Raw genomic sequence first — 23239 nt, 5'->3', positions numbered from 1 at the left:
AAGGCCATGCTCAGTCCTGCCATTTCTAGTCACTTAGAATGTCCCATCCCCTCCTTTAAACCAAGTCCTCTATCTCAATGCCTTCTATGTCCCCCTCTTTCCCAAAGTTTGGATTCTAGGACTCAGTAGTGTTTAATTTTGTTGTACAGTCTAGACCTTAACTGCCCTTCTGCTAGGACCTTCTGCTAGTTTGGATTTTAGGACTCAGTAGTGTTTAATTTTGTTGTACAGTCTAGACCTTAATTGCCCTTCTGCTAGGATCCTTAACAGTAGTAGGTATAAAAATTGCTTGGAGGGCTATATGCCAGATGTCATTCTTAATGTTATACAGTTTTGCATGTATTAACTAATTTAATCCAAGAAATTCTATGGGAGTAGGTTCTATTATCGGCATTTTGCGGATGAGGAAATTAAGACATGGAGAAATTAAATAACTTGTCCAAAGTCACTCAGCCAATTAAGGGTGGAATGTGAGTTTGAACTTACATGAAATTTGTCTCCAGAATCCAAGATATTCTGCATCCCCTTGGGAGCAGAGGAGTAAATTCTTGTGAGCCCACAGCAAGCCAGAGCTTGAATCATATAGCACATCTTAATATTTAATTATAGTTTTCTCCTAATTAGTCTATGTTATGAATCTGATGCAAATTTAGTCATCAATTATTAAGCCACCCAATTTTATGAAGTATGGGATTGAAACTGTCAAAATTTTATAGAAAATCGTAAACCTGTGGTTCTTCCAAGTGAAATCTTTTCTGAGCAAAAAGTACATTCAAGTAGTATAAGCATTTGCCCCCTAAAGGGAGGCAAATGCCCCCTCTAGATTTTGGTCATTTGATGGATTGTCTACACAGCATTTTTCTTTCCCTGGGACTGATTTAACTTGCTTAATTTTGTGCTTGTCAAACACAATGAGCATGATGAACCCTTCTGAGTTACAGATTTATCAGAAACATCTGTTAATTTACTAAAAATGCACTATGGCCCGAATTGTCCCTTACAAAAGCAGGATCTACTTCATCTATGAACAGATTTCAGTTTCTTTCTCAAGGGTTATATCCGTGATCTGTGAAGGCTGGGACATCATTCAGTATCAACTTGCATGTTTAAACAAGTCATTCTTGTCCTTCTTTGTTTTCTCAATGCAAGGGATGTTGTAGTCCTTTGTAAAATTTAGCTTATCGCTTTTGATGTGATACAAAACAGCATTTCCGCCCTCTGGGTCCCCTGACCCAGCAGTGTCCATTTCTGTTTTAGAATTTCAGACAATGATACAAAGTTTTGTTTACTGGCAGCCTATAGTGCATTCTACTAAAAATAACAGGAAATTTTAGTAACTCAAATTGAAATACCAAAGGAAAAGTAAGACTTGAGGAGACTATCACTCTTCCATCTCTATAAAATATAAAAAACATACCTTAAAATGACCAACTATCTCATCCTAGACTTAAGATAAAAGCCTTTGTCTGTAATAAGAATATTCCTCAATAGAAGCTTTCCTATATAAAAATAGGCTTGCGTTGTCACATGTGTTTCATTTGCCTCACTTCTTAAACATTTTGAGAGTAATTTATCCAATTTAGGATGGTGTTATGTCAAATAATTTTCACAAAATGACCTTTCATATCCTGAAAACTGAATATTTTGTTATTGCTTTGTGCCATAAAATACCCTACAAACAATATCACTTATACCTTATACCTATTCCTCCATACACTCAGTAATTATAGTCTTTTCTTGAGAGATTTGAGGAAAGAAACAAAGGCCCACTTCTTCTCCCTCTAGTCATAATAAGCAAATATTTAATAACTGTTAATTATTTTTCAGAGGAATATTGAGGCTGAGAGAAACAATGCAATATTCAATTTCTTAATTTTGAATAAGAGTTTGCATATCATTTCAATATCATAAGTAAATGGTTGACCTATTGAAGTCTACCTCTATGGAAAAATAAACTTGTTAATCATGCTACGACATGACTGAGTTATCTGAGCCTCTAGCCTGCTTGTCAAAGAGTTATTACATGTGGAATCTAATACTATTCAAAAAGCTATAAACAGAGTTCTCATTTAAAATTGATGAATAAGATTCTATACTATTATGGACCAGGTAACATTTACTACTTTTCTTCCTTTCTTTCTAAATTTGTCCTAAAAATTTGGGACCAATGAGATTATTGAAATGAGACAAAGTAAATATTTTTCTCTGATAAGTCAATCATCTTGATACCTTGCATGTGTTCTGGAACATTTAATCTAGAGGTCTAGACATTATTAAAAATATATGTTAGATGGAGAACCTTTATCAAAACAAGTGGCTATGAGTTTAGAATGAAAAGCAGTTCTTCTAACACAGATCTTTCTTGTAGTAACTTATTGGTTATTTCACTTTGACAGAATGAGTGCTCTACCTCAACATGTGTGCTCATAGCAGCTGTTTCTGCTACAAAGTGCAGTGACCCTATACTTCTATACATGGGCATCCTGTCACATAGAGACATAGTCTTGTGTCCACTCTGCAGCACACAGGCTTTTGTTCACCTGATGGGAGTGCAGATGTGGTTTTCACTAGTGGAAGAGGGCCAGTGAGTCACACATCCAAATGAAATGTGTTTGAGAAATTTAATGGTTAATCACTCACTTTAGCTGCAGCAGAGGGTTTCCTGATACACTTGACTGCTTTCACGTAGACGGCACAAAATGTAGAGCTTAGTGGCTCACAAAGCCAGCCTGCTTTTACTGGACTGCCCAGCTTACAAATTCTTTTGATTCTATTTTGAGCCACACTGGTAAAAGCTAAAGAACAATCGACAAAAGCCATCTCGTCTTTTCACTGCTCTTTGGCTTAGCCTTTTGCTTTGTTTATTTCATTTCATCAACTTTTAAAAAATGACACTGTAACTCCAAAGTTGAGTTATTTTCCTGAGATCCTAGGTAATGGTGGCGGTGGTGGAAGCAGAATTCTTCCCCTTCTCCAAACTAAGTCAAAGGCATGATAGTTGAAATACACGATGCCCCTGACAAAGCTTTCAGGACGTAGAAGAATAACAGCCAGTACCCTAGAGTTCCCCAAATTGTATTTAATCTTCACAACAACTTGTAGGCAGTTACCTATATTTTATTTCCATTTCAAAAGTGGGGAAACTGAGTCTCAGAGGTTAAATATCCTTCTCAAGGTCACGTAGCTAATAAAGTACCTTGAAACTTAGGTCTTTCTGTTGCCAAAGCTTGATCTTAAGTGTTTAGCTAACTGGATCAGACTTCTATAAACTAGCTGTCTCATGGCATGTGATTGTGGTGATATAAGTTAGTCATTGCTTTTTTGGACCCTTTGACTTTAAAGTAAAGGCCTTTAAAAAAATGGAATCATAAGTGACATGTAATATTATATTAGTTTCAGAGGTACAAAATGGTGATTCAGTTTTCTTATACATTGTGACATGATCACTATGATAGGTCTAGTTACCATCGATCACCAGAGAAAATTATTACAATATTATTGATTGTATTCCCTATGCTATACATTACATCCTTGTGACTTATAACTGGAGGTTTGTACCTCTTACTCTCCTTCTATTCCTCCCATCCCTTCACCCCCACCCTCCCCTCTGGCAACCACCAGTTTATTCTCTGACCAAAGGCTTTTAAATGTTTCCTCACGGAATAGGTTTACTGTATGTTTTTGTTGATATCCTTCATCACTCTGAATAAATTCCTTTTTATCCTCAGATTGCCACCAGTGAATGTTGTTATGGGATGAGTTTCATCTTCCCATTCCCAAAGTTATGGATGGGTTCAAGCCCTAACTCCCAGTACTTCTGACTGTATATATGGAGGCGGGGCCTTTAAAGAGGTAATTAAGTAAAAAGAGGCTGTTGGGGTGGGCCCTAAGCCAACCTGACTGGAGCCTTTATAAGGAGAGGTGAGGCCAGGGAGATAGCTAGGGTATGTAGAGGAGAGGCCACCTGAGGGCATAGCAAGAGGTAGCCATCTGCAAGGTAATGACTGAGGCCTTAGAAGAGACCGACTCTGGAATAGTTTTAAGGTTAGAATTTTTTGTTCCTATAGTATTTGATAAAATTTGATAGTGAATCTGTCTGGAGTGGTGCTTCTATAGGAAGGCTTTTAAGTGGTTGTTTCTTTTGGTAATGTGTCGCTGTTCTGGACACTTGTGGTCTTTTTGGTCTGGAAGTACATAGTTTTGGGTTGTGGAACGTTTGCTAAAATTACTTGATAATTTCTTTTCACCATTGCTGTCGCTTCTCTTTTGTCTTTCCACTGTTGCTATCGTTTCTCCTTGTTTGGGAGAAACAAGTTGGGTATTAGAGTTCGAAGCTGACATTCTAATGGTCTTTGCTCAACTTTATCTTTTTGGGTGGTTTCCTCTGCTTTATTCCAGCTCTACTGAATTTTCTCTTTGCCTTTGTTTCATCCGGTATCCCTGATGTCAAGCCCTCTTTAATCTCAGGGGTTAAGTTTCACTCTGGCCTTTTAGGTAGTCACCTGGCTTTATGGAGTGAGGCATATCCATTGGCTCAAGTGTGCATTTTAAGGACTTATAGCTATTTTGCGTCTTCCATCTCTCCCAACTCTGAGGACCAGGTGCATCTCCCCCCTGCTTGTGCTCTCTTGGCTCACGCACTCTCTCTCAAATCTTTAAAAATAAATAAATGGTTCAAGAGCTATATGTGAGCCAGGCTGTTGAAGTTCTGACACATGACAGAGTTCTGCCAGGCTGACATGGAGATGCAGCATTCAAGAGGACTCTACTCACTTGCAGTATGATTAGCTGAAGATCTTCAGCTATCAGCTCCTTCAGGTTCTACTTCAGGCTCCAAGCCCAGGTCTTGCTTGTCCTGAAATTTTCATGGGGTTGCCATCAACCAGTGATGGAGTGAGATGTTAGTACTATAATAGCCTAGCCATTTCTGCCCAACACAAACTCCCCTAATGGGCAACGTTCACTCTGTAGTTCCCCCTAAGACTGGTAGGGACTTTGTCAGCTGTGTATAATCTCTGCTGCATCCCCACCACAAGTCCTGCAGCCCTCACAGTGGTGAATTCTTAATAAACCTTTTGCTCTCCTAACTCTGAGCATTTGCTTTCTGAAGACCCTAACGTACAACAAGATGAAATCTGTAGTTCCTACAAAGTCAGCTGAGAAAAGAAGGAATTCAGGGGAGGGGGGGATGTGTGAAAATCATATATTCCCTATAAAAAGAATGATGTGGGTTATCAACTGTGAGACTGTAAAAGCAATCACTGAGCTCTTCAGGTCACAGGTACTAGGGAAGTCCTGTCAGTTTCTCTTACAGAGAGTTGATAAGTTCTAGCTTTTAAAATAAAAGAAATGGCTAGATCTTTGTAAATTATTAGGGTCCTGCGGAATTAATACTTACCTTTCATTGCCTAGGGCTCCATGCTTTAAGGTATGTTTCATTGATTTTTGGGTGCACGAAGGACCTTTTATAAGCATTTTTTGTTAGAACAGATTTATAATACAATGTGAATTGGTTTTTAAGGTTTGGTTATTAAAGTCAAAATTGATCTTTCAATATGAGTAAGCAACTGACCATATATAGTTCTCAGCCTCCAAAGCACCTTTATTTTCCAAAGGCCATTCCCCCCCGCCCCCCTTCTTGAAATAAATCCCTGTCAAGGAGCAATAAGCACTTCACAAAGGTATGTAGCTGATTCTTCTGGTTTACCATCATGATCTTTTAAATATCAAGTAGGGCTTAGATTCTTGGTTATTCAGACTTCCAAGGAACTTAATGTACTATTTCCTGTCATGTAGGATAAAGCGATTCAGACTTTTCATCTTGCAGAAGGTTCAAAAACACTGTGAACACAACACAGTTAAAATATGTTCAGAAATCTATCCTTTTATAGGAATAAGAACATAATAGAAAAAAGCTAATGTTCAAGAATTTGCGGAGTGAAGGACTAATCAGACCATGGGAAACAAAATTTTAAAAGAACTAAGTTAAAGTTGAAAGAAATACCATTCATATTTAGACCAACTGCTCTAGAACAATACTACTATGAAGAAAGTTTACATATGGACAACAAAGGAAGAGGAAGAGATTTGAAGAAAAAGCTAATACTGTTCTGAGCAAAAGAGAAAAAGTAGAGGGACATGATTTAAAAAATGCTTAGAGATAGAAACCATCCAAATGTCCATCAATAGATGATGGATGAACAAAATGCATTATGTCCATACAATGGAATATTATCTGGCCATAGAAAGGAATGTATACGCTATGACATGGATGAAACTTAAACACTATGCAAAGTGGAAGAGCTCAAACTCCAAAGACCACATACCATAGGATTTCCTTCATATAATAGTCTAGAACAGAAGTCTCTTGAAAAAGTGGGCTAGTGGTTTTCTAGGGCTGAGGGTGAAGGTAGGGGGTGTAGAGTGATAGCTCAAAGATTCAGGGTTTCTTTTTTTTTTTTCTTTTTAAAAAGATTTTATTTATTTATTCATGTGAGACACACACACACACAAAGAGAGAGAGAGAGAGGCAGAGACACAGGCAGAGGGAGAAACGGGGAGCCCGACATGGGACTCAATCCTGGGTCTCCAGGATCAGGCCCTGGGTTGAAGGCCGCGCTAAACCGCTGAGCCACCCGGGCTGCCCTCAGGGTTTCTTTTCAAGGTGATTAAAATATTCTAGGGGTGCCTGGGTGGCACAGTAGGTTAAGTATCTGACTCTTGGTTTTGGTTCAAGGTCATGATCTCAGTCGGGGTCCTGAGATCCAGCTTGTATCAGGCTTTTTGCTGAGCATGAATCTGCTCCAGAGTGTCTCTCCTTCTGCTGCTTATGCTTATTCTCTCTCTCATATCTTTAAAAAAAGTTCTAAAAATGATAGTTGCACAAGTCTGTAAATACACAAAGCACTGAACTGTATACTTTAAATGAGTGAAATCCTCATTTAAATCCTGTGAATCCTCAAGGTGTTTTTTTGTTTTCAGTATGAATAGGGGAAGAAAAACTCAAATGCTAGTTGAGAACTAAATAGAATTATAAACTGTCTGAATATAATTAGAGTACCCTGGGGCTGCATCACCAAGTTTTAATTCTTTCTGAAACTGGGAGTTTATCTCATTCCTTAGGCATTAGTAAATTGAGCTTGTCACTTTGGATTTCCATGGAAATATTTGCTTTTCCTGTATATCATAAGATCAAGGTGTTAGGTTAGATAATGGCTCCAAAGATATCACGTCTTAATTCGTAGAACTTGTGAACGTTACCTTGTATGGCAAAAGTGACTTTGTAGATGTGATAAATTAAGAATTTTGAGGCAGGGAGATCATCCTGGATTATCTGGGTTGGCCCTAAATACAATCACAAGTCCCCATATAAGACGGAAGCAGGAAGAGGTTGGACTATAGAAGAGAAGGCAACGTGACCACAGATGCAGAGACTGGAGTGATATGGTCAAAAGCCAGGAAATGCAAACAGCCAGAAGCTGGAAGAGCTAAAGAGCTCTCCCTCTGGGATCTCTAGGAGGCACCAGCCCTGCCAGTGCCTTACTTTTTTAGCCCCATAAGGCTCAGGACTTCTAGCTTGCAGAACTAGAAGAGAATAAATTTGTGTCTTATGTCTTTAAGTGTGTGGTAATTTATCACAGTGCCAATAGGAAACTAATCAGCAACACAGTACTGTCTAAGACTAAATGATCTGGGTAGATATTGAGATGGATTGACCTAGCTTCTTAATATTTGGTGCTTGGGTAGTTTTGTTCATGAGGTCTAGTTATCTCTTTCTCATATATTTACTACTTTAAGAGGTGGGTCTTGATTTTAAATGTCTTGTCTTGCTTTCATACTCCAAGGCCCAATAAATTCTTTCTGGAAGAAGGGAGTTCTGTTTAGAAAAGTCCTTGCTGGGATCCCTGGGTGGCGCAGCGGTTTAGCGCCTGCCTTTGGCCCGGGGCGTGATCCTGGAGACCCGGGATCGAATCCCACATCAGGCTCCAGGCATGGAGGCTGCTTCTCCCTCTGCCTATGTCTCTGCCTCTCTCTCTCTCTCTCTCTGTGATGACTATCATAAATAAATAAATAAATAAAAGAAAAAAAGAAAAGTCCTTGCTCCCCAACCAGGAATATAGATTCCTAGGTCTCAAAGGGTCCTTAATTAGTTCAACTCTATAGTTGAATAAAAAGAACCCTGGAAGAAACAAATGGTCCACCCAACCTCATGTAGTTAAAGTAGTGGCAAATGTTCATGATTGATGGATGGCTACTAATCTTTAAAAATTAATATGTGGGATTTAATATCAACTTGCTGGAGAGAAAACAAATTTAAGCTGACATGGAGATATTTAAGACTTAAAAGTTTCTAGTTGCAAGAATCCTATCATTACAGCTAGGGTTCCCCTCTAGTTTTGTAGGCCACCTAGCAGGAACAAAAAAATCCTCTTAATTCAGACTTCTAACCTCTTTCATTTATGAATCAAGTTCTGTTAGCAGCTTCTTAGGAGGTTCATTTTCTTGGACATAATAGTACTTTGTTCAAATGTAGGAAGCAGAGGAAGAGACTAGGGTAAATCAGAGGTGGTTGGGGGTGGGTGTCAGGATGGCCACCTGGAACAAGAAGAGCAGGACTGAAAACATTTTCAGGTCCTAGAAGTTATTGGAGTGCAAAGTGCTCAATGACTTCTGCAGAATTCAGCGGATACTGCCATTTCTGAAAAAATGTCCATAGTTTGAGTCTTTCTAATGAAAGACACTATCTCTCTGCTATTAATGCATATACTCAAAGCAAGAATGAGGAAGAACATTTCCTACTTTGGATTTGGTGGCAGGGGAAAGGCTCTAAGCTAGTATAAAAACGAGTATTAAAAAAGCTCATACCCTTTGTACCAATAATCATTTCTAGAATATTAATCATTCGTATGAGATGTGAATAATCCTACAAGCAAATATTCACTGCAATATTTACAATAGTATCTAATAAGGAATTTATCATAGTATGTTTATATAGTAGAGCTTTACATAGTCATGAAACATTTATGAAATTTCAGGATATGATGTTTATGTAAAGTGAGTGCATGATACAAAACTAGTAAAGACTATATTCTTAACATCAACAACAAACAGCAAAAAACAGTAGATGGAAATAGTCATTGATATGTTGGTTTTTCCGGATAGAATTTGGAAGACCAAGTTGCAAAATGCATTTGTTTCCTACAAGTGACACTTCAACAAAGTTTCCTCTAAATCCAGCTAGTCAGCAATCTTCATAGAATTGTAGACTATAGACTGTCAAAAGAATTTCTCCTTGCTTTTGACAGGCAACAGTGACAGCCTCTTTTCTCAAAGTCTGTGTGGTAATGCAATTGCCTTATGGGTTTATACATGTTAGGTGTCTGAAAGTGGGTCATTCCTTTTACTGAGAGCAAAGGCAGAGCTATATTAATAGATCATGCCTTATTCAAGACCGTAGTCTGTTAACTGGCGTATGGTGAAGTGAATGCATTCTAACCTCTCCATGCTTTATAAAGCACATATTGGGGTGACTACCCAGTAGCAACAACCATCAGCTAAGAATGCAACTTCACATGTGGGTAGTATGGTATCTGTTCATACCAATTAATCAAGTTTGTCTCCTGGGATGTGTATACACCTTTGAAAGAAGCTAACATCTAACTGGAAAAATGTGCTCCATATGGAGTTCTGAAGTTTAAGGTTTTTGAAGATTCTTTTCCAAAAGGTAACACAGGATTTAAAAATTTTATTTAAATTCAATTAACATGTTAGTTTCAGAGGAAGAGTTCAGTGGTTCATCAATTGCATGTAATAACCCAGTGCTCATTATGTCACATGTCCTCCTTAATGCCCATCACTTAATTACCTCATTCCTCCATTCCCTTCCAGCAACCCTCAGTTTGTTTCCTATAGTTAAGAGTCTTATGGTTTGTCTCCCTCTCTGATTTAATTTTTCCCTCCCTTCTCCTGTGATCCTCTGTTTTGTTCCCAAATTTCACTTGTGGGTGAAATTATATGATAAATTCCTTCTCTGACTTATTTTGCTTAGCATATAATACCCTCTAGTTCCATCCACGTTGATGCAGATAATAAGATTAATTTTTTGATGGCTGAGTAATATTCCATTGTGTATATATACCACATCTTCTTCATCCACCCATCCGTCGATGGACATCTGGCCTCTTTCCATAGTATTCTGTATATTGCTGCTTTGATGTATTAAAAAATTCTAACACAGGTTTTCCTTGGTGTCAGAATTAATATACAAATAGTGTGGAATACGGTGAATCCATTGGTGCAAACTTTGTAACTTGAATTTTTTCATCTCCCTGCTTTGAGCCCATTTACTCATTCATAGAAGTAGGATGGATCATATTTAACTAAATGAACTTCTGTTGAGGATTCTTTATGGTTAGCTTTAAAGGAAGGCAGAAGCCAGCTGCACCTGAGTGGTTATTTTCCCCACTGTCAGAAACAGGCTGTTCACGAGTCTGACTGGCAGTAGTTAAGACCTCAATTATCAGTAAGACAATGGACCAAAAGTGTCTCTTCACTGACTCAAGCCCTGTATCTTATTTGCAACATGCTTATTAATGGAAAGGAAAAAAAAAAAAAAACCCAAACCCAAAAGATTTCTGGTCTATTTGAATTATTTTGCTGGCAGATTTGAGATGATTGCAACTTCTGTAGTCCGTTTCAACCAATTGTGCTGTATGTTTAGGGAAGCTCATCACTTTACAATCCAGGTCAAAATCTCTTCTAAATCTGTGTGTTCTTGGCATTCATTCTGGTAAGTCTATCAAAGTTGAATCCAATGGGTTAATGCAATGGAGTCAAGTTAGCCCCTGTACAGGCAAGTCATTGAAATTTCCACAGAGGTTTAATTACACAACTTTGTGTATAAATCTTTGATCAACAAAGTCAAGTTCTGTACTAAGTGTATATTTGTCCTTTAGTTAGTTCAAAAAAATCCTCCGGCCACAGGAATCTTCAAAGTTTAGTTGATGTAACAGTTTCATTACCTCAAATCACAGGGCTCACTAACCTGAATGAAGCTCCCTGTGAGGGGCTGCACGCCTGCATATTTAGGGTGAATTCCTTTTTTTTTTTTTTTTTAAGATTTTATTTATTCATGAGAGAGAGAGAGAGAGAAAGAGGCAGAGACACAGGCAGAGGGAGAAGCAGGCTCCATACAGGGAGCCTGCTGTGGGATTTGATCCCGGGACTCCAGGATCATGCCCTGGGCCAAAGGCAGGTGCTAAACCACTGAGCCATCCCTAGGGTGAATTCCATTGCTTGGCAGCTGCAGGTAAACTCAAAGTACGGAAATCCACTTTTTTTTTTTTTTTTTTGAAAGATTTAGTCATGAGACACAGGCAGAGGGAGAATCAGGCTCCTCGCAGGGACTCGATCCCAGGACCTTAGTTAGGATCGCGCCCTGAGCCGAAGTCAGACGCCCAACTTCTGAGCCACCCAGGGGTCCCTGGAAATCCATTCTTGAAGATTAAAAAAAAAAAAAAAAAGAAAAAAGGGTGTGTGTATGTGGGGGGGGTGCTAAGTTAGGGGGAAAATTAAAAATGCAACCCCTAAAACATTTATACAGTCAGGCAGTTCTCTTCAGGAAGATTTCAGTTGAAGTTTCACTCTTCAACGTTATTCTGTGGAAGACCTAATACTGCGGGCGAGAGCGATCGCTTCCTTCTCCAACTACGTGGGGGGTGGCGCGGCGCTGGTACCTCAGTCATGGGAGCCTCAGCTGGTAGGTCTGGCATTGGGGGAGGGGGTGGTGGTCCGGCCCGAATCTTAAAATACAGGAACACCCAGGGTGGGTTTTGTTTTTAAATCTGGGTTCTTGACGGATTCTTGGCCCCTTCACGGATAACAACGAAATGCCAATGTCTTGTGCGTTTCCTGGTAAATAACTTAAGTCTCCAGTGCCCCTGCTTGAGCTCTTACCTCTTAGCCGGGACGGCGGGCCACAGGACTAGGTCACTTGGGTCGTGTCGGGGAGCTGCTTGCTCGGTGGCTCATTTCCTTTCGGGGTGACGGGTTTGTGCTCAGAGTCCTTGGACTCCGCTTTCCGGGGTTGGAGGTCTGCTACCGCGTCCCTCCCCCTTCCCTTCACGTGGTGGGCCGTGAGACCTGAGGGCAGCCTGGCGTTCTAGGGGGGCCTCCCGGGGTCCCTCGGGCTGTGTCCTAAGCCTCTGTGTACCCCGAGGGACGCCGGGCTGGAGCTGTCCGGGTCGAAGGTTCACGCCCTCAGGCTGAGGGGCTGAGGGGCTGAGGGGCTGAGGGGCGGGGCCGCCCCGTCACCGGGCCGCCCGCGCACAGCACGTTCCCGAGGCGCCCCCTCAGGTGCTTTCTCGAGGCCGCGGAGCCCGCAGGAAATCACCCCGGAGAGCGGCGTTAACGGGCACGGCGGCCGCCACCACGCCTCCCGCCTCAGGGCTGGCTTCCTACCGGGGGACAGGAGGGGACGCCAGGGCTTTCCCGCCGGGGAGCACAGTCCTGCGCCGCTCCGCCCGACCGGGCGGGCGGCTGCGGAAGCGCGCAGGACCCGGGCTCTTGCAGCACCGGCCGATTTTCCGCTCTTCCCGGCTCGCTCTTCCGCCTGCGCCGCCCCCGCCCCCGCCCGCCCCCGCCCTCCGGCCGCCTCACAGGAACCAGCGCCCCTGCCGCTCCCGCGCTTCTCCGCCGCCGCCCGCCGCGGCCTGCCTTTTATAGGCACCGCAGCCAATGAGCGCTCTCCTTTCCTTCCGCCCGCCCGCCCGGCCAATCGCCGCGCCCCTGGTGTCATCTTCGGCTGCTCGGCCGCTCTCGGCTATTTTCGTCGTTGCTGGCTTTTCCAGGGGCTGCTCGCTCGCAGCCGAAGAAGCTGCCTTTTTTTTTTTTTTTTTTTTTTTTCCGGGTTCGGAGCCGTTCCGGATGCTTTAGGCTGCCGGATGTCTGATCTCCGGATAACTGAGGCGTTTCTGTACATGGATTATCTGGTAGGTGCGGGGCAGGGGTGGCGTGTCGCTGCTCGGAACCCGACGTGCCCGATGTCCCTCCGCCTGGAGGAGCAGCCTTTTTTGCTTTCTTTCTTTGGGATGGGATGCCTTTGGGGTTCTTTTCTCCCGCAGCCTGCTGTGGGGCTGTGCGGGGACCCGGCGGGCGGCGGGGGTGGTGGAGCTGACAGGTAGAGGTGCGGCCCCGGCCACCTCGCGGCCGGGAGAGGGGCGCGCTGGGGGCGCGGGCGAGACGGGGCGGCGGCGGCGGGGCGGCGGGGCGTCCTCTGCCCGCGACCCGGCTCCTGGCTTCCCCCTGCGCTCCCCGCGAAGGACTTTTCTTTCCGGGGAGGCTGGAGTTTTCTGCTCTCCCTCTAGCAGAACTCCAGGTACTATTAAAGAGCCATAACCAGAATGGCTCACTAAGTGCCCGGCAGCCCCGGTCATTTGGTTGTTATTAGGTCTCTAACGCTGTGACCTCGGTCGCGGCCAGGGTTTAAAAGCACATTACCGTAAAGTAGACGGGGCTAAACTACATCGCCGCCTGGTTGGGACTGGCTAGGGGCGGGCATTGTCCCACTGTTCCTGTCCTGGGCGCATGTGGCTTTTAACCCAGGATCCCAAGCCGTGTTTTTAGGCCGGGCTTGTGCTGAGAAGTTTGGGTGCGAAGTGTCAGCGCGATGCTGGGGGCTGAACGTGGTTTTAATAATGCACTCGTGTTTTTCTGGAATTATGCAAGCATCCTGTATTGTTCCAGAAATTCTGTTTCCCCAGAGCTGCGTGTTTGTGTTCCAGGGGCACCTCACTGACATTGGCTGTGTTCGATCGTGCACAATTACCAGGTTTACCTTGTAACAGCTCAAACTGCTGTTATGTGGAGTTGCAGTAGCTGGTTGAGAACATTGGCCCTTCTGTGATCTTGTTGGACACATGCAGTCGGTTTTACTGTAGATCGGTCTGGCAGAGATTTGCCAGTGCCTTCTAGGAATTTAAACTTAATGCTGTTCTAAGAAAGACTGTGAAAGCTTTCATGATCAAGAAACGCTGGGCAAGGACGGTTTTTTAATGTTTTCTTGTATTTGGACTCACTAGTTTCTATGAAGGAAACGTTTCCCCCTAAAGCTTGTTTTTGTCCTTTTTTTTTTTTTTTTTTTTTTTTTTTTTGTGGGGAAAGGATGGTGATTGAAGTTAATGCATGACCTTGTGAATTGAGCAGAGATAAAAAAAAAAAAATTGAGTTCAAATTCTGTTTTGTTCATTTGTTGATGTCAGTTATCTTTGTGATAAAGGGACATTATCCACCCACACCTGGAGCCAGTTAAGGAGGTTATCTGATTATGTGTGGTCTTTAAAATTCAAAGTGCCATGAAGGTTAAGAGTTGCCAAGTGTTTCTTAGATTTTCTAAATCAAGGAACTGATTATTTTGTAGCCTGTCTTAGAAGAAACAATACTACGATTTTGTTTTGCAGTCCACTCAAAGCCAAAGTTTGTTGAGGCTAATTCCAAATAGGAAAGGGTGACCTTACCTGCCTGTACTACCGAAAGCTAATTTTGGATACTTAAGTAGTTCCTAAAATCTGGTGGTTCTGATACCCGTATGTATTTCTTTAGTGGATGAGTTTTAAATTTACAAATAGTATCACAAAGCTGAGGTGCCAAAACCAGCAAACCATTTGGGGTTTGGGGATTGAAAACTGGTTAATTTCTAGTTGGATTATCTAAAGTTGGTGAATATTAGTGAGACTTTTAGGGTACCTTAAAGGCAGATTAATTTCTTTTTCAGTTTACTAACAGGTTTGTGGTAAAATCAGTGGGCCCCAAATTTGACACAGCCTTTGGGTTTCACCTGCCACGCCCCCACACTCTATTGCATTGGTACTAAAAAATATCTTGTTACGTTCAGCTTTAAGAAAAACTCAACTGTAGTGAAACTGTTATGTAAAAATCATTGGCTAATCATTGAAGATGAGAAAAAAAGGTCTTCAATAAGTCAGTTTTTATGAGTGTGCCAAGTATCTCCTGTGAAAACATTTAAGAAAAGCCTTAAACATGAAGGCCTGTTTTTCTATCCAATTTCAGTTAAAAGAAACAACCCTTCAGAGGCAATATTTTGTATTTCTTAACTCTGAGAAAATGAATGCCATACATCATTCCTCTCTTCTTGCCTTTCAAATTGACTCATTTGCTTATATATAATCTTTATATGGTGTTGATTTTATTTCCCCCAGAAATTGGTTTTTAATAAATTCTGTTGACTGCATCTGGGATCTTGTTTCTAAAATAAGTCAATTTTCAAGTTCTTTGACTTGCAAAAAAAAAAAAAATGCTCCTTTCATTACAATGAAATTGGCTCTTCAGATTTTGCTGAGCTGGTGGGCTAGAGTTCCTTGTCTATGTACTCGACAGGAATACTGGTGTATGCTATCTTTTCTTTTTTTAAATCGGTGCTTGACTTTTCTTATTGCTGCTGTGGGAAGCTGGAAGAAGGAGCTGTGTGTATGTATTGTCTATCCATTGTTCTTTGGATAGGATGTCATCACTTAACCTTTTTTATTTGGAAGAAATTAGAAAGGAAAAGAAATGAGAGAAAGGTAGAGTGCTATTTTTAACAGCTTTTAATAGGACTGTGGGTATTGAAACAAATGACGAAGCTGATCTTTAAGGTTGCTGTTGATTTTTCATAAGAGAAATGTCCTCAATTACAGGTGACCAATAAGGTGAGGGAGAAGAGTAACTCCTTAATATTCAAGATAGGGGTTTTATTTTTTTTTTTTATTTTTTTATTTTTTTTTTAAGATAGGGGTTTTAAATCAGTTCAGGGATATAGTGGTAGTTTGCTAATTCTAAATAAATATCACCCAGTGTCCAGTATTTGTTGAACTGAATGAATGAGACTGAGGGCCAGTACTACTTTTCTCACCAGCTTCTAAACTGAGATGAGATAAAATCTGTTTGGATTAGGTGTTTTGTTCTGGGGAATGCAGAATGTATCCTTTACACTTCAAGATTATCAAGATACTCTTTTTAGCCTGGGTGGCAATTTAAATATAAAAATCTCATGTTTTCCAGTTAAGGAAATTGGCTTAGAAGGCCATACGCCTTTTCTTCATGATGGGTTTTAAAGGCCATGTTCTTATCTGTCCAGTCCATGGGTAAAAATTTTGCTACTGTTCCAACAGGCAGAATTGGCCTCACTCTCTTTTGACAGGTAGAACTAGTGAGACCATGTGCAGAACTTTTTGAATAAGGTAGGAGAAAATCAAGTTGTAATGAAACCCATCTACCAGGTTTTCCTTGAAGGTTGGACTAGATCAACTTCTAGGTTCCTTTCGGTTTCAAATTTTTCTTTTTGCCCTAGCTCATGTTGATTGGTTAGAATTTTACCCTTTTCCCCCTTCTGCCATCAAAACAGTAAAATTTGGTCTGCTTTGTGTAATGCTTAGGATGATTAAATGAGATAATGGAGGGAAAGGGATTTATAAACATGTTTTCCAGATATAAAATGTTAATGTATTATGATTACATTGCTTATTCTTCTACCTTAAGACCTTAATGACTTCTCTCTGGTAAATGCTGGGCTAGCCTCTAAACTAGTGCCAGTATATGGAATAGACTTAAAGTGGTAATCAGCAGGCAAGATGTCATAAGATCCTTGAAAATATCAAAATGTGATTTTTGTAAGTATCAAAAACAATCTGTAATTGATTCCACAGATATTCATGGAACCCATGCTTTGTGCATGGCCCTGAAAGTCTTGGAGGGATGAGCTCCCAGCTGAGGTCTCCCTGCTGTAGGACTGCCAGGCAGGTGGCGCTAGGAGTCAGTCAGTGGCAGGATAGGTATCCTATGGTACATCGGAGAGGGGGCAGCTTCTGGTGTGCCTCTGGCTTTCTGGTAGGTTTCTCATTTTACATGTTCTTGTTTCATTATGAACTAAAACCCAGATTATGGGTTTTAGTGTGACAAACGTGACAACTGAAAATGGTTGATTAGTCTTGGATGCTAATAGTTAACTAATGATCACTGCATTTGTATATTGTGTTTGGAATTTAAGGCCAGGGTTCTTGATTTCCCATATAGATTGGTGAACCTGACCTAGTTTCTTGGTCCTAGGCTGTAAAATTATACATATTTGTGTGTCAAGGCACCTGGCTGGCTCAGTTGGTTGAGCATCTGCATTTGGCTCAGATCATAATCTCAGGGGCCCGGGATTGAACCCCACATCAAGCTCCTTGCTCATCGGGGAGCCTGCTTCTCCCTCTGCCCTTCACCCAGCTTATGCTCTTTCTCTCTCTCAAATAAATAAATAAAATCTTTAAAAAAAAATTGTGTGTCAGTGGGTAGGATAGGTCAGCACAAGTACCAACTCATCTACAGAATAAAACCAACTGACCAAGAACAGAAACTCATGATCTACTTCAAAGAACCAGTCAACTGTAAATGTGCCTATTTGAGAAGAGGAGTGAAGGCATGTTTGGATTTTATCTGGTGCTCAGTGAAATTTAAAGTGTGCTATTTTTAACCCTTAATGACTCTGAACATTTATAAGTTGTATGTTCTGACTCTGGTCAAATTGACTACAACACCAGGCCAAACATTTTTTAGTCTTAACTACAATTGGAGAGTTCTGTAAATATTCTTTTAATGATAAGATTAAAATAATGCAAGCACAGATCTACCATCTGCACTTGTCATGGCAAAAAAGTTTGAAGAACGTCTGTACCATTAAGCAGGAACTCTGATGTAGAGGCATTAGTTCTCTTTCTCCAGCTGCTTTTGCTGCAGTCTTAAGTCTTGATGTGGGAGTCTATGAAAAGACCCACAGGAGAAATGATACATGCCCTCTGGGAGCCTAAGGCAAGTGCTTGTTGGCATGCTGGGTTAGGTATGGTGGAGGGAGTTAAGCATGAGTTGTGAGGGTAAGTCAGTTAACATTTATTGAGCACTTATGGTGTGCCAGACAACTTTGTAAATGCTTCCCTGCGTAACAGCATTGAAATTAGGCTCAGAGAGATGGTGTCCTTTACCCAAGTTCATACTGACAAATAATAGAGCTGGGGTTGTGGTTTCCCTTCCAGCCTAGTGTTGAAGGTATTGGGAGACTATTGACATTTTTACATTGCACATAGATACTATGCTGCTGCTTAAGTGAGGCTAAAAAACCAGGGGCGTTGAGGAGGCTGACTGATGTCCCCTCCTTCTCAAGGACTTGGCTTTGCTAAATGACTGGATATAAAGAAATGTGTCCTGAGCTTCCTGTCCTACAATGTCCTGACTCTGGTCACGGAGTTGATGGACTTTCAGCATCTCCTGTTTCATCAAGTGACCACAAATGGATTGCTAGGGCACCTCTTTCAACCCCCTACTGTCACTGCAGGGGCACCTTCTTGCCTGTCACAAGTTCTTTTGTGAAGAGGTCACTGAGACCAAGGGCCTAGTTGTCAGATCATCTGACTTCTGCTGGGCTCCTTTACCACGTGCTGCCTGGGGAAGGGAGGCCATCCCAGCAGACACTAGGCCCCAAGTAGCCTCTTGCTTACAGATTTCAGTTGGGCAAAGTCCCCCAAAATTCACTATAAGTACTTTATTTCTGAGGTATACTGGAAAGAAGGAAAGATTTTTAAGGAAGTTCTGGTAAGGGTATCACAGAGAACAAGGAAACAGCAATTTCCTTTGATAACTTCTCACAAATTGAATTAATGGTGGGCTTTTATTTTCAAGTCTACAGTCCCTTTTAGTTCTGCTGTGGCTCTCCCCCTGGCATCTGCCCAAATGCTTCCAGTGTTTGGATGAGTCTAGGAAGCTCAGTTCTTGTTGACCTTCATTTCAAGTGTCTACAAAGTGTTTGAGCACTTCTACTTGTAGCAGGGCTGCCTTCAAGTGCGTGTGGCCACGGGGGATGAAGTTTCGAAGGGCCCCACACCTGGTTTAATGCTCCGTGGTTACCAATGCCGTAATCTTTGATGTTTTACAAACATTTTCATTTTACGCTGGGCCTCAAAAATCATGTAGCCAGTTCTGACTTCTAGTGCTAAAGACATGTGGATAGCCCTTGAATGGCCCCAGGGTGATACCATCGGAGTTTGGCACCTGCGTCCGGCAGAGTCTTGGACTATCTTGATCACCACCACCAGAAACAGAGGGGACTGTGTACCGAGTATGGTGCAAAGTGGTTTATTCCTGTCACCAAACTTAATCCTCCCATCAGTCCTATTGACCAGATGCTATTGACTTAGAACACAATGCCTTAGAAAACAGGGAAGTTGAGGCTCAGTGAGCCTCAACTGATGCCTGGAAGCAATCAGTATTGCCTACCTGCTAATAATTGTTGAGAGGACTAGTGGAGCAGCATGAATCAGACACCATGCTGGCAATCAAGGGATCACTTGATTGCTGTCCCCTGGTTTCTGGGGAGAGGCCCTCCCAGGAGTATAGCGACAGCCCAGTTCTGCTGGGCCAGGTGTGTGGGTTTGTGCCTTCAGGTGAGCCAGCTTACTCAGGGATTTTGCTTTCATTTCTTTAACTACTTTCCTCCACTCTTTTTGCATAAACGTTGGTGTTCTGCTTTTTGGCTCACCTACATGCCAAACACACCTACATGCTTTTGAGAGGAACCATTTGAAAAGTTGGATTTGCAGGCCAGTCTCATTTATCAAGTTCCTTTGTACCCAGATTTGCTGGGCACTATTCTGACCTCTGGACTGACTTCTCTTGAGTAATTGTGTCCATGTCTCCCCAAGAGGGATTCCTGCATTTTTTTTCAACAGGGTAGCTGCTTCTGTGGCCTCACTCTCATAGATGACAGTCTATAGAGTCCTGCCAGAAACATTGATTGAAGCACAGAAGGACTCTACCAGTTCCTAAGCATTCTCCTAATCATGGAGTCAGGAGCTAAAACAAAATATAGCTCCTTCAAAGTTTTATTTTTAATACAAGTATTTGGAATACAAATATTCAGAAAAGTACAGAAAATAAAACCTACTTCTGTGTACCTCCCTCCCTGATTAACAGTTGTTAACCTCTTACCATTTTAACCTCAAAAACTGCTTTTTAAAAACAAAAAAACTTTAAGGCTAGAGCTAAAGCCTGCTGCTCCCCTTCTCTATACTGAAGTTAGTGGGTATCATTATCATGCATTGTTTTTGTATTTTTTACATTTGCATGTATGTATAAGGAATATACTAACAATATGTTAAATATAATTTTATAGAAATTGTAACATCCCGGCCTTTTTGAAACTTCTGTTTGTGAGATCACTAAATGTTGCTCATATGTATATCAGATATGTGTTTCTTGTTTCTGGTTTGGATATCATTTATGCTTTTATATGTAGGGATCTCATTTGGATTTTGTGAGCAGCTCAGAGGGAAATAAGTGTTGGTTTTGATGCATGGTTTGAATATGTTGTTAGTACTACACAATCCTAGAAATGAAATTTTATTTGCACTTCAGTATTAGGATTTTGGTTTTACAGTTGATGACAATCAGTGTAATCCTATTAACACATATATACACCTATTCTGGCCTAGGTAAGGACTGAGATTATTTTGGTAGCATATTAAAGTAAAAGGAAGTTTGGAATGCCTAGTGAGGGGAAAATTGTAATCCAGTAATTCAGAAAACCATTTGATATTTTCAGCCCTGCATCATAATGAAGATCTCTTGTAACCTACTTTTTACTTCTATGAATATATACAATTTAAGTCTCTCTTATTTAGTTTTCTGCATTATATACTGACAATTTTCTTGACTAATCACTTTTCATTAAATATTTTATGTTTGTTGCATTTTTGAGATTAATATTATGCATAAATTCTGGATATTTTCTGCTAATGTATTGTAAGGAGTGCTGGTTCTGTGATACTTAAATGAGTCTTACTACAAAAAACAGTTCCAGTGCCAACTAAGTTTAAAAACTGCATCAAAGTAGAACAAGTTTCTTGTACAGCCTTTAATATGCAGATTGCATGGCAAATCTCTAAAAGTGGGATTATTACATGCAGTGTTTCTAATCCTCTGGGGTGTTTCTGCTTTATGATCATATTCTGGAAGTAGAGTTGTAAGGTCAAAAGGTACCTGCATTTTAAAGCTTTTGATATTGATTAAATAAATTAATATTAGTAATATACTTAGTACAGTACATAGAATCAGCCAGTGTTAGTTATGAAATAAAGTTTGTGATGATGATGATTAATGTTTATTGAGAATTTACTCTCGGGCAGCCGGGGTGGCTCAGCGGTTTAGCACCACCTTCAGCCCAGGGCCTGATTCTGGGGACCCGGGATCAAATCCCATGTTGGGCTCTCTGCATGGAGCCTACTTTTCCCTCTGCCTGTGTCTCTTATGAATAAATAAATAAAATCTTAAAAAAAAAAAAAAGAATTTACTCTCTGATTCTGCAGGAAGTGTTTAATGTGGGATTCTACTTTTCCTTTAGCCCTTTTGTCAACCCTGAGAGGTGTAGTAGTTTTTATTTCTGTCTTGTGATTGAGGAAACTGAGGGTCAGGAGGAAGAGTCATCACAACTGCCTTGGTTGTTATAAGGGTTGCTGACATGTCCATGATCTTAATCTACCTTCTGTTGCAACAGAGAAGAAAAAGAACTTTGAAGTTCTGTATTTGATTCCTAGATATCCCATCTATTTCCTGCGTGATCTAAGGTGTTTTCCAAATACCCGCCCACAGCAAAATGGAAAAATTGGGAAAGTATTGCAAAGTAATTATAAATCTACAGACTTAAACTTGAAACATTGTTTCAACTTCTTGTAGATGTTAGAATATATGGTCCGTTCTGAAATGATAGTGAATGATAGTGTCCCTCTCAAAATGTCATTACCTAGCAGAATAAAAAGATGACATTCCTGTATTAGTCCTCAAGTTTATTTGTATGAGTGTGTGTGTGTGTGTGTGTGTGTGTATGTATTTAGATTGTACAAATTTCTTAAAACACCAAATCCTGGGAACCTGGCTTAAGACAAATCACTCTGAACCCACAATCTTCTTGTGTGCAAAATCCAGACAGCTTCAGAGTTTGCCTCTGTGATGATTAGCACTGATAAAAACATAATAAACTAAAACAAACAAACAAACAAAAAAAAACATAATAAACTGTACTTTAAAAAAATCGCATTAGATTTTTCTATACTGATTGGTAGGAGTCCATATGACTCAATGTAATGGTATCAATGGAGGTGTAGACAAAGTGTATACATCCTTGATTTTTTTTTTCCCCCATCTCCTGCCCTGCATCAGTGATACTTTGGGGATTTTTTTTTCCCTCTTCCAAACTGGCAGTGTACAATTTCTGTGGAGTTAACCATTATCCTTTTTATGTACATTTGAAGAGCTGAACATTAAAAAGTTGTCCTTGACCTTGGATAAAACATATTTTTTTTGGTCTGCTCTATAAAAAGTCCCAAAAAGAATGTTAGTTTTTTTTTTAACTGTCACTTTTTATTCCCTCTTTCTTCCTATTTTGATTCAGATTTTTTTAGGATATCAATTATGACTTCTAAAGAATCTTATTTACAAAACTAATGGCTTTTTTGAGAGTTGAATGAGAATACATTATATTACATTGAACATAATGTGCACATTATCTGTACAGAACACCTTATCTTTTTTCTAATTTTTTATTCAATTTTAATCGTGTGCTTGTAGTAACACTTCAAGTCTTATAGGTAGAGCTAGATAAATTTGTATGTACCTGTATCTTACCACCCCCAAAATGGAGATGTAAAACCTTTCCAGTGCTCCAGAAGACACTCTTGTGTCCCTTCCGGGGCAGTGCTGATATAGGTTAGTTTTGCATGATTTTGAATTTCATATACATGGAATAACAGCTACACATAGGATTTCTTTTCACTCAGCATGCCTGTGTAATTCATCCACATCGTATGAATCAGTAATTTGTTCTTTTTGTTGCAATGTAATTATGAATCTATCATTACTAGTCCACCCATTCTGTTGTTGGACATTTTCGACTGTTTTCACTTTGAGGATATTGGGAATCTGCTATAAACTTTCTAGCACATATTTTTGGTGGAAATATTAATCTTTATTGGTAGAATGTAATTTCAGGTTCATCGGGTATATGTATGTTCAGGTCTACTAACTACTGGCAAACACTTTTCTGAAGTGGGTATACCAGTTGGATTTCTACCAGTATAAGAGTTCCAGTTATTTTGTATCCTCACCAAGTATTGTCAATCCTTCTATCTACCCATTCTGATGGGTGTGTACTCCAAATAAA

At 40.6% G+C, this 23239-nt stretch overlaps 1 protein-coding gene across 1 annotated transcript in view; it reads left to right on the top strand.

Moving 5' to 3' along the window:
* The first annotated feature begins 12830 nt into the window (after positions 1–12830).
* The window catches only part of ARL15 (ADP ribosylation factor like GTPase 15), a 397041-nt gene continuing 386632 nt past the window's right edge, over positions 12831–23239 (top strand). Inside the window, exon 1 of the mRNA XM_041748766.1 lies at positions 12831–12989. Within this exon, the coding sequence (XP_041604700.1) occupies positions 12942–12989 (48 nt within the window). The 5' untranslated portion in view covers positions 12831–12941. The remainder of the gene's footprint in view (positions 12990–23239) is intronic.

This window comes from Vulpes lagopus, chromosome 3 (assembly GCF_018345385.1).
Source record: "Vulpes lagopus strain Blue_001 chromosome 3, ASM1834538v1, whole genome shotgun sequence".
Classification (NCBI taxonomy): Eukaryota; Metazoa; Chordata; class Mammalia; order Carnivora; family Canidae; genus Vulpes; species Vulpes lagopus.
This window is presented reverse-complemented; position numbering and strand designations above follow the sequence as displayed.